This window comes from Chaetura pelagica, unplaced genomic scaffold (assembly GCF_000747805.2).
Source record: "Chaetura pelagica isolate M959 unplaced genomic scaffold, ChaPel_1.0 scaffold71, whole genome shotgun sequence".
Lineage (NCBI taxonomy): Eukaryota > Metazoa > Chordata > Aves > Apodiformes > Apodidae > Chaetura > Chaetura pelagica.
In genome coordinates this window covers 999,591-1,011,490 of record NW_009952435.1, presented here as the reverse complement: position 1 = coordinate 1,011,490, position 11,900 = coordinate 999,591, and the positions used below count along the sequence as shown (strand labels likewise).

Below are 11,900 nucleotides of genomic sequence, written 5' to 3'. Positions count from 1 at the left end.
CTGGAGGCGACGGGTTTTCGCCGCGATCTTGCCCCGTGTGTACAAATAGACGAACACATGTTGGGAGCCTGGGGGCTGCGGAGTCAGGCTGCGTGGACGTCGGTATGTGTATGTATGTGTATGTTTTTGTAAGTGTCTCTTCGTACGGAGCGTGTCTCGGCGCGCTTCCTTCACCAGCCCTTCGGTAGGGCAGATAAAGGCGCTGAGGACGAAGCAGAGGCGACTTCTGCTGCTGGAGGATTCCAGCTGGAAGGGACCTGCGACGATCATCTAGTCCAACTGCCTGACCACTTCAGAGCTGACCAAGTTAAACCATGTTGTTGAGGGCATTGTCCAAATGCTTCTTAAACGCTGACAGGCTTTTCCAACGTTTGACCACCCTCTCAGTAAATAAATGCTTCCTAATGCCATGTCTGGCCCTCCCCCAGGTGCAGCTTTGAACCATTCCCATGCATTGTATCACTGAATACCAGGGAGAAAGATCAGCAGCTTTCTCTCCCCTTCCCCTACTCAGGAAACTGTAGAGAGCAACGAGGTTGCCCTTCAGCTTCCTTTTGTCCAAACGGGACAAACCCAAAGCCCTTAGATGCACCTGACAAAATGTTCCTTCCAGACTTTTCTGGACATATTCAAGGACCTTAACATCCCTTAACTTGTGTGGCCCAGAACTGCACACAGCACTCAGGATGAGGCCCCATCAATGCCCCACAGTGGGAGAATCACCAATTTGACCAGTTGATCATGCACCCCAGGATGTGGTTTCCCTTGTGGCTGCCAGGACACACTGCTGGACTCACACTGAGCCTGCTGCCACCCAGCACCCCCAGATCCCTTTCTGTAGGGCTGCTCACCAGCCACTCCTCACCCAGATTATATTTGTGCCTGATGTTACTCGGTCCTAGGTGCAGAATCTGCCACTGCAACTTGTTAGATTTAATCCCATTAGTCATAGTCCAATGTTCCAGTCTATCAAGATCCCTCTGCAAGGACTCCTGTCTCTCAAGAGTGACAACAGCACCTTCCAGTTTGGTGTAATCATTGATAGAAACATTGAACAGAGGAAGCCCTAGAATTGCACACTGAGGCACACTGCTGGTGACTGGTTACCAGTCAGATTCACTACAGCCCTTTGAGCTCTGCCCTTCAGCCAGTTCTTCACCCAGAGTGCCATGAACCTGCTCATCCCACAGTTGGACAACTTGTCCAGAAGGATGCTGTGATGGACAGTATCAAAAAATTTACAAAAATCCAGAAAAACTATATCCACTGCCTTCCCCTCATCTACCAGGCCAGTGACTTTATCATAGGATACCATAGAATGTAATAGGATACCAAATTGGTTAAACAGGAGTTTCCCTTTGTGAACTGTACCTCATGATTGCATTGTTCTGTAATTGCCTTTCAACAGTACCCAGTACTTCATAATTTTTCCAAGAACTCAGCTTAGACTAACAGGTCTGTAGATTCCTGGGTCCAAAAGAAGCTATGCTTAGTCTGGCTTAACTGGTTCAAGCTGGAAACAGAGGAATTTAAAATTATTAAAGGGCTAGCCCTCAACCAGCAAAAACAAAGCAAAAAAACCCAACCAACAGAAACAAACAAACACCACAAAAAACCCAAACCCAACACTTATAAAGCACTTTGTAAGCACCTGAAGTCCAATGTCTAAATTTCCTACGTCATGCAAAAGGACTTTGTATGGGAATATAAGAGAGGGAAATCCCATGCATACAGATGCATTTCTAGCCATAAACAGCATCCAAGAGAAATTGGTCAACTAAGAAAAATATCTCCTGTACAATTTATTTAAATCTCTAATAGAAAAAATAGAAGCACAGTCTCCTAATGCGTCTTCATTTCTCTGTTCCTTGAGTATTTGTCAAAACGTAAAAGCTATGGTAGTGGACAAACAAATAAACAACTTCGAACCGACCTTTAATTTTGTGGAAGAAACTTTTCCTTTCAACAGGAGTATCCCCTTCGTCTTGGGGTCCACTAAAAATCTGCTTTGGCTTCCAGGAGGATTGTCATTCAGCTATGTATTAAGTGAATAACCAATGTAAATAACTTCTTTTTAAACAAAGAATAATCAGGTTACTATAGTTAACTTGTCTGAAACGTTCAATAAATAATACATCTCAATGAACTCATAATTAGTAACCTTTGCTCAGTTATCTCTAGAAAACTCTTAAAATTTAAATTGGTTTTAAATGTCATGGTTGTTTTTTTTTAATCTTTGGTTTCTCACTTCATTTTTTATTTCATGGGAAAGATACCTCAAATAAGTGTTGATAAACATTATTTTAAAGGGTAACAAAGACACAGCTATATATAAAAATAAATTCCCCAACGTGAAACTGACCTCTCTTTTTGGATTTTTATATTGCATGTATGAAAATGTGCATCTTTGGAAAGATGCAAAGTATACTCCTTCCTGCTCACCACAGACCATTTTTATAGTCTATTGGTCAAATAATTCAGGCGCTTACCTGCTGCATTTTGACTCTTCAGTCATTCTGGATGTTTAGTATAATTAAAACTGTCAATAGGATGAAAAAAAATGAACTTCTCTATTTCCATGTCTAGGTTTTTTTCCAGGCTATAGCATATGTAACTACAATATGGAAAAATAATCTGCAGAGAACAGGAAAACCAGAATATTAAGTTATGTGTTTAGAGAAAAAAAAATGGGGCTTTTACAACTAAATCTGTACATTCAGTGCAGATACATGTATGTAAGAAAAAGATATGCTGAATTCAATGAAATTTTAGATGCTTAAGAAATTGCATTGGACAATTCCATTTTGTTTGCACTGCTACACAATGTTAAGGTATATATATTCTTGATCTCTGAAAAAATGTTTATATTTTAGTCTAGTCTAAAATGAAGTGATGATGATTAAATATATATTAAAATGAAAACAGCCATTAAACTTTGCAGCAGTTAATCTATTGTACGTAGAAAGAAAATTACTCTTCAGTACCTAAACTGCCAAGTTATTTTTAAACCTGTGCCTGGAATTCTTTTAAAAATATTCATATATTCGGTATCCTTGGATGTAATTCATAAAATGTAACTGTCCTTTTGTTTTGCCTTTGAGCGTGCAAAACAATCAGTATTCAAAAAAACACCTTCTCTCACATTACTTAAAGGCATTCAAGCACAACACAGCTAAACAAATGTTCCAGCATTTAAAACAAGACTGAAAAACAAACACTGAAAACCCTTCTAGACCCAGAAGCTTCCACTGCTTTCCCATGGAACTGCTGCTGACTTCAAAATCTGCCAGCTGCATGACAGCATTTAGTCAGAATTAAATAAAAACATAATTACTGGGGTAGAGCAAACTTGAGCAACACATTCCCATCCTTTAATTCAGTTGGAGCTTTTCAATTTGTTACACTACTTTCATTCCATGTACCTTGGAGAGCTGGTTAGCTTCCTTCTGCTGCAGGTCTCCATTATTCTGAACGCACAAACAGAAGTTCCAGGGTTCTCCACCTGCTCTGCAGGCTGTTAATATTCTAACTCATACTATTCAAACTGTGATCCGTGAAGACTCAGTGAACCAACAGAGCTGATCAAACATCTCTGTGGCTTGACTAAGGAAAACTGAGTATACATTAACGGCACATTAGCAAACTTTTAAGAATTTGAGGAATGTATTGTGGATATTACCTAATGGTGACTAAGGTAAAAAGAGACAATTTTTACATTAGGATATGGCATACAGTTTTTAAATGTCTGAAAAAAGCACTACATTAAAGCAAAACAACAGTGCTGAGTAGCCAAGTTAGGATCTCAGTTGTCTTTCTGTTTCTGCCTCTAACAGTTCCCTAAAAATATGACAGTTTTGGACAAGAACTCCAATACTGAGGAAAAAGTGTTCAAAAGCTAAAATGACTTACACAAACATCTCAAAGTAATAAAGTTAGTTTAGGACAATTTGTACGTATCTTAACAAGAAGACCATCATATATAAAAAAAAACATTAGAAATCATGTTTGCAAGTCAGCAGAATTGCAGCCACACAGGAATTCTCATTTTATGGAACAGATTTTGAGGACTTTGGCACAGCAAGCACCTTCAGGTCTATCTCAACAGGTGATATGTAAATTTGAAAATACTTTTAAATACCCACTCTGGGTTTTTGATTGTGTGGTTTTGTTTTGGTTTAATTATTTTTCTTTTGGTTTAATTATTTTTCTTTTGGCATAACATTGCTGTCAACAACTTTTTCAGTAAATGCATACTAAACACCTTCCAGAAAACTTTCTAAAAAATAAAATTGTTTCAGTATCTGATTAAGTAGAAAACACCTTCCTACTCAACTGATGGGCATTTAAATGAAGACTTGCTTGCCTTACCCTTAAGCAACTTAACTCCAATGAGTTTCATCATCATCTCCTATTTCCCCTTTCTTTTACGTTTTGGCCAGTAAAGCATGTAACTGCAAACAGTATTGCAGAAGTTTTTCCTACAATCATAGGACTCAGAAAATCAAAGTGGGACTGAAAAGTAGTACTATTGCTGTTAATACTCTTAAAGTATGCCACAAAGGCTGAACATATTTTACTGTTGCAGATTACCATTGGTGGACACAACAAACCCAGCCCTCTATTACCCTTTCAATACAGATGTTAAGAATTAAAAGTATAACTTTATCCAAAGACTCCATCAAATAAAGATAGCTGCATTCCCAGATAAGGCATGTTCATATGGATGAATAATTCTGAGAAATCCATTAAACAGCCCTTATGCTTTGGAGAACATCATGCAGTAACTGATGTTTACTGAATTAGATGTAAAATTTTATTGTTAAAATGCTACGGGTATCAACAATTTGCCTGTTACAGATGAACAACTTCTCCATGCAAGCTTATTCTTCAGTGCTTCTCTATAACGAGAGGTGACAGTTTTTCTACTGGTCAGGTTTTAATAATATGAGCTCCAGCTTGAACATCCCCTGGTACTCTTAACCTAGAAAGCAAATTTTACCAAAAGCTCTGCATTCACAGCAAAATTAATGGTTTCAATGTGTCTGAACATAATCTGTGATACAAACTGTGAAAACAGCTCTAAGGCAGGAATTGTTTTTCCCCCTCAGATCCAGCTTGATGTAAGCTTTTTTAAATTTGCAAAATTTTGCTGATTAACCTGTGTTAATTTGTGCTAATTAGTGCTGATTTGCACTAAGTGCAAATTTATGTATTTTCCTAAGTTTTAGCCTTTTATTTTGGCAAATATGACTTAGTTGAATTGTTGGTTAAAATGAACAGCAAAAATGGACTCAGATGCTGGGTCGAACAACAGCAACAGCAAAATTTCCACAAACTTCACTGAAATTTGGAGGATTCAGCTTATCAATAACTATTTACCTATATATTTATTTATATGTTTATATTTTTTTAACTTATATTTTATATATATTGCCTATATATTTACCTCACCTATTTCTAACAAATTTTCATATGAAAGTTCTGAAGAAGGGCACTATTAAGCCAAATACTCTAAACACTCTGTTCAAAGAAAGGTATATTCACTAATACATTTTAAAATCTTCAGCTCTTGGATCAAAGCTGTACAATGAAGAGTCCACACTGATAAGGAAACTAAAAATTACTATTTTACTTACTAAAAACTTCATTTTTCATAGTATTAGCAAAAAATACCTTCTTGAAATTGCATCAGCTTTCTAATGGGCTTTACAATAAATATTTAATTATTAACAAAATTTCAGGGATATATCCTAATTCAAGTAGGTAAAAGAGCAAATGTTACAATATCTCTGTATCTAACTTTTCTCAAAATATTAAAATAATTTATATACGTTGCTATTTTAAAGTACAAACTGTTCTGCTGGTGTGAATAAACACAGACCTAGCATATAATATTTTTGCTAAGTTCAAAACTTCAGGATAAATACAACTTTTATTTAACAGCTTAAAGTCATATGTAACATATATAGCTTAGTCCACACCATATTACCCAATGATTCATCTTCTGTATTGCAAGACTGTAACAGGAAAAGCCTCCTGGTCCTTATTTAATTAAGCAGCTGCATGCTGTGACTGATCAACTAGTTCTTGTGCAGCAGGTGTAGCCATAGAATTATCCTAGAAAGGTGAATAACTATCTAAATAAATGTGTGTTTTGGGAATAACAAGTCATCTTTCCAGGGAAGGTTTGACTTTTTTTACTGCAAGTATCCATACCAGTTAAATTATTTCTATATGTACTTCATCCCATACCATACTGTCTCCCTTCACCTTTCTTTATGGCATAGGTCATGAGTATAACTGTAGTTAAATACAGTTTCTGATTTGGACACACAAGTACTGTACCAATGTTTAGTAAAATCGGCAGCAACATAGCAAACCCTATTTCACAACAACAAAGGAGCACTAGTCTGGTGTAGAAGAGAACTTCAGATTTGCTATATTTTATTTAATATATTAAGAAAAAGTCTAGGAATACACACTGACAGCTGTTGCCTGTTCTTTACAGTTTGCTGTAATCAAGCACAATGAAGTTCATCCATATTGGACAAAAATACTAACTTCTCAATCAGGGATGAGTTCAACTAAAAAAGTAATCTATCAAACATGTAAACAGTGGATTATAAAAACTTTAGTTCTCCAATAGTCTTTTAAATTTCTTATTACATCCCTGAAATCGTGGCTTTAATTAGTTGCTTGCAGAGCTGATTCCAACTGTGATGGTTCTGAATCTGCAGTAAAAAAGATTAAAGTTCTTAGGATAACTTCAGCCATAGGAATGAAAAGGTCAACTAAATTTTTCAGTTTCTCTCACACATCAACATGCATACACATTCGGGTACTTTTAATTTTTAACTAACAAGATAGACAAACTACCTACAAACTTTGCAGTATGATGCAAATATATAACCCAACACAAACGGATTACAGATTTACATACGGAATGGCCTATATCTCCTGTCTGATGTGTCTTGGATTTACCCTCTGCAAGAGATAATAGAGAAAGCTCCATCTCAAAAGGGAGCAGCAAGGTACTCATGCTGCCAATTGTTTTGGGCGAGCAGACAAAAGAACCCAAGTGGGAAGAAAATACAAGCACTGCCTTCAGTGCATACCTCAAAGAATTAAAAGGACAAGGGCAAAACTGAATCAAAGTACATGTCTGGATAAAACCATACTGATATACAATCAATCTCACTCGGAATAGCTACGACTGACAAAGGATGGCAATAAAAGCAAAGCAGGTGTCATTTTATCTACGAATTTGTGAAAGAAAAGCATCTCAAAAATAAGATGTATCTATATATCAAACTGACTTTTCAGCAACCTTTACAGCATACCCATCACTTTGTTCTCTATGCCTAAGTAGTATAACCAAACCAATAACATGATTACTCTGAAAAATCCTTAGCTTTCTTTATACTCCTAAAGTCCAAGGGAGTTACTGCAATCCCCAGTGTATACACCAGCATTCACTGATACAATTACAAAAAAAAAAAATAATTCTGGAGCTTGCAATATGTGTATGTTCAATAACATTTTAAAAGGTTGTTATAGAAAACTGATACACTCACCGTGGTTACCCAGCCACTATGAAAAGCCTAAGCAAAAGATCTCAGTAAAGGGAAATTCCTGGCCTTTAACCTCTTAAGTATTTTCAAGTGATGCATTTGATAGCTGTTACCATTGTGCATGACAAAGTAAGGTTTGAAATTGTATGTAAACATTGGATAATTTTCTCTCTCTAATAAAGCTGTTGCAACTCCACTGTCTTCAACAATGCACATATATTTATTTTGACCAATTTTTATGAACAGAGATCTGTTTATTAAGCACAAGCACCAATGACATTTGTCACAGAAATTTCTGAAAAATATTAGTGGTCAGACTATTCCCAACAAAGAGGCAGCAAATATTTTATGGTCTGCTTAAATTTAGGCAGGAGGACAGCTGTGTCTCTGTAGCACTTTCCAAGTACCCATCACACAGAAGCCCTTGGATCAGAATAGAGCTTACTTCTACAATTGTAAACACGAAAAAAAAAATATCCATGAAAGCCCCTGCCTTCACTGACTACAAGCAGGAGCATTATTTTCTTTAGCTGGTCACCTAAGCTAAACATGGTAACTCAGTAAGTCTCATCATATTCAAAGAGAGCCACATAAATTATTCAGGCTACCCTCTGCTGCTGTTGTGATTCCAACTCACTTTAAAAGAAACAACTTTCAGTAATTTTACCTTTGGACTGCTCACTATTTTCTGATGTTTCTTGAATCTTTTTTTCCTGTCCCATATGTTGCTGAAGCCAGTCAGTCCCATAACCATTACTTAGTAATTTGCTAAAGTTTACTGGTTCGCTTTTTCTCTGAGCAGGCCTGTAAATCCAAATATATTAAGGTAAACAACAGCATAAGTAAACAAAATATAGGATTAGGTGGGAAAATTTTCTTTTGCACAGAAAGGGCAACAGTCTTATAATTTATTTCTAAGTAACTAAACACATTCTACATGTAACCAATCAAAGAAAAAATAAAGAACCCACAAAAACCAAAACAAGCAAAACAAACAAAAAACAACAACAACAAAAAAAACAAGCAAACAACCAAAACCACCAGAGCACACGACTACACTCAATTCAGTAATGTGCAATTTTACATGAGAAGAGCCATCCATTTTATTTGAACTAAACGTGTATAATACTTACACAGTTTTTTGGTCTTAGAGACAAAGAAATGGGAAAGGCAAATCACACAAAAATTGTGAAAGTAAGAAAGACTGACAATACTCCTTTTGCACTGCACAAAGGTGAAATTTTGTCACAGACATGCTCATAAATGCATTTGCTGCATCATTATCGTATTTTGAAAATCTACTGGGATTCCAGGTGACTGTGTAATAAATTTTAAGACAAACTATGCAAAAACAACTCAGTTGTGCACACAGTTGATGATGTGATTGCACCACATCACAGGCGATACAATAATATAATATTTTTCCAAGTGTTCATTACAGTATTTTTGCTGTGCCTAACCTCATCTAGACTACAGTTTGTGTGTTTTCTTAAAATGGCAGTCCTACTTGTGTCTCTGCAATCTGTGCCTACAAGACTAATGATGTGCATTATAGTTTGCATCTGTTCACTGGTATAGAGAAAGAACCCAGTCTATTTAAAATACATTAAAAGTGTGCTACATTAAGAAAAGCAACTGTATGCTTAGTTTTCCTAAAGCAAAGTTATAATTAATAGCTGTCCAATGCGAGTTAAAGTGCTATTAATTTAGTTGTCTGTAAAACTACTATAGCAACACACAGGATAGCAAGTTTAGTAGCAGTAAGGATCCACAAGTCCATGCACAGATCCACTAATCTCTGCAATTTCCCAAGGAGCAACATTACTTGCATGCACAAATTGTTGCAGGCTTAGGAGTTTAATGAACCTCATCAGTGTACTACTTACCTAGATGGGAAGGAAAGCTTATTTTCCCCACTAAATTCCTTGTTTGGAGAAACACTTGGCAGGCTGCTTGGATTTTTAGGGCTTGTAGCTGCAAGCTTTTCCTGTGTTAGAGAAATCTTAATATAAGGAGTTCTGATTAAAATAACCAAGAAGATTATACTATATTATCCTATATTAAACTATACTATATTATACTATATTCCCTAAATGTCAAATTTTACTTCAAATTTTACTATCTTATCTATATTATTTCCGTAAGTAGAGGAGTATAAAGACATGGCAAAAAATAAAAGCAGCACCTGGTATGAAAAAAACTGGGGAAAAAGTCCTGAAAACAACCCCAAGATCATCACAGGAAGGTTTGTTCTGGACATAGCTTGTATCCAAGACAAAATAAGTATAATGCATCTTCAGTTCAAGGACAGCTACTGCAGTACTTCTCAAAACCAACCCCTTTTTCAGAACAGGTTTCCCTTCCTCCTTCCTTCATCTTTTCCTCCCCAAGTCTCACTAAACAAGAATTCTGTTCACTGAGAGTGAATTGCAGGAGAAATAAAGCCAAAGATAGACCTTAACTACTGGCTTTCATTCACACTGAAATTATACACACTATATAATGTGACTGGAAACTGCATTCCAGGTTCCCATGCTATGCCAGCAGCACCTAAGAGAAACATGGCTTTCTTCTTATTCTTGAACTGCAATACAAAAATTGCCTCTGGAGCACAGAAACTCGGGTGGACTACAGCTTCCCTTCCATTAGAACTCACAGGATCAGCTAGAAATGTCTTCACAAGTTCTACAAACAAAGCATTGTCACAGGCTGCTTCTCCATCATACCTTCATTTTCTCCGTTTTATCCTTGTCCTCAGCATCCCGCTGCCAAACACTCTTCATATCAAAATCAAAAGGCCCTCTTTTTGTCTCATAAGTATTACCTTGATGCTCATCAGCCTTAAACTCTTTGTGAATCATATAATCTGGTAGAGAAGAAACATAGCTCCTGCAGACAAAGATTTAACACTTGTTTGTACAAGGGATGCATATCTAGCATTTTAGTATGAAAGCATTCTGACACAGTAACAGGTGAAGTTACACACTAACCCAAGAAATTATGCAGGGTCTCAGCAGACTCACCGTGGCTCATCAGCTGCTGGGGAATTGGAGCAGTGCGAGTACCAGTCAGGTGCAGCATTTGTGGCAGGAGGGGACTCCACTGTCACAGGACAGTGCTTCAGTAGGTCTTGAGGAAAAAAAAAAAAAAGGCAAAAGAATTACCTTTGTTTTCAGATTGCTGTTTTATCAGGAAGAAATCCTTGCTTCATTCAGCAATGAGCATTGTCTCCCTTGATAAAACGGCAGTCGGAACCTCACAGCATTCATTTCCACTTGCACCTGTTTTATCTTTCTTTAAATGCTCTGACACTTTCTTAGTGGTCTGTTAATTCATATTTCTGGATTTGTCACCCTGATCTAAGTGTGCATGCAAGGCATCTACTCGATGCTTTCTTCATGCTTCCTTCTTGAGTAAAGGAAATAATGACACCATGGGTCACCTTGGTACAAGAAAAGTTTGTACAGCACTGTAACAAACCGAGTACCATCACAAAAACCACTATGTAAACCTCTATCAAGTTTTCTGATTATCTTTTTTGTGACATCATTTTCACTAGACATCTACTTAAATAGCCCAAACATAAATTATAAAGACCTCACTCAAATGCAGCTAAACCATCATCTACTTAGATCAGATCCAGTGCAAAACTACACATTTCGCTACAAGGCAGCTATACACAGTAGACCAGAAGGATGTCTTGACAAGGTGACCTCTTATGTCACATTTTCAATTGCTCATTGCACATTGCTTCATTGCACATTTTCAATTTTTCTATGGGACTATTTTAAAACTTCAAAAGATTCTTCGGTAGTATCTACAACCAATTTCTACCATCACACTCAATCAAAGCCAAAGAAAACAAAGGAAAAACCAACAAGCAAAAGACACTCACCAGGTTGGCCTCCTTGCTTTGCCAGCCTGACATAAGCTGAATCAGTCTCTTTGATCCACTTCCTGTGGCACCTGGACGGCACTTCATGGGGAGCTTTTGCGAAGTCCCCAAGACCTGGAATCTGGGACATTGGAGGAAGCGTGCTCTTGGAGGTCTCCGACTTCTCTGTCGGTTCTTTCAGCGACATGTGATATTACTGTTCTGTGATAACGGAAAAGAAAGTATTTATGGTAAAAGTTAACTGAGAGCAGCTGTTTTTCAGGCAACTAACAAATCAAGCCCACCTGCAACTTGAGCAATATGATGTGTTTCAGGTTGGAGACAGAACACCAGGCTTGCTTATTCTGGGGGATATAGCACACGCAACTTCTAGAGGCTTCTAGAGGGGGGGGAATAAATTAATAGACATTTCCTGTAAAACAGATCAACAATCC

General features: G+C 37.1%; 1 protein-coding gene across 1 annotated transcript; it reads right to left on the bottom strand.

The window, feature by feature from the left end:
- Positions 1-6,684: 6,684 nt before the first annotated feature.
- On the bottom strand, positions 6,685-11,653 carry LOC104398262 (chromosome unknown open reading frame, human C7orf57). The gene is made up of 6 exons (XM_010008324.1): positions 11,467-11,653; positions 10,595-10,700; positions 10,298-10,460; positions 9,458-9,558; positions 8,239-8,375; positions 6,685-6,731 (listed from the first exon to the last, which is right to left on the bottom strand). Exons 1-6 carry the CDS (start codon positions 11,651-11,653, stop codon positions 6,685-6,687), a joined length of 741 nt encoding a protein of 246 aa, XP_010006626.1.
- Positions 11,654-11,900: the final 247 nt, after the last annotated feature.

What these genes read in the sequence shown, in the direction of transcription:
- LOC104398262 (XM_010008324.1), bottom strand. Translation starts at nt 11,653, where the DNA reads ATGTCGCTGAAAGAACCGACAGAGAAGTCGGAGACCTCCAAGAGCACG. An exon ending in CCAGCAGCTGATGAGCCACG is followed by an intron (nt 10,461 to 10,594) that starts GTGAGTCTGCTG and finishes CTTTGTCTGCAG; the next exon opens with GAGCTATGTTTCTTCTCTAC. An exon ending in AAGCTTTCCTTCCCATCTAG is followed by an intron (nt 8,376 to 9,457) that starts GTAAGTAGTACA and finishes TTGGATTTACAG; the next exon opens with GCCTGCTCAGAGAAAAAGCG.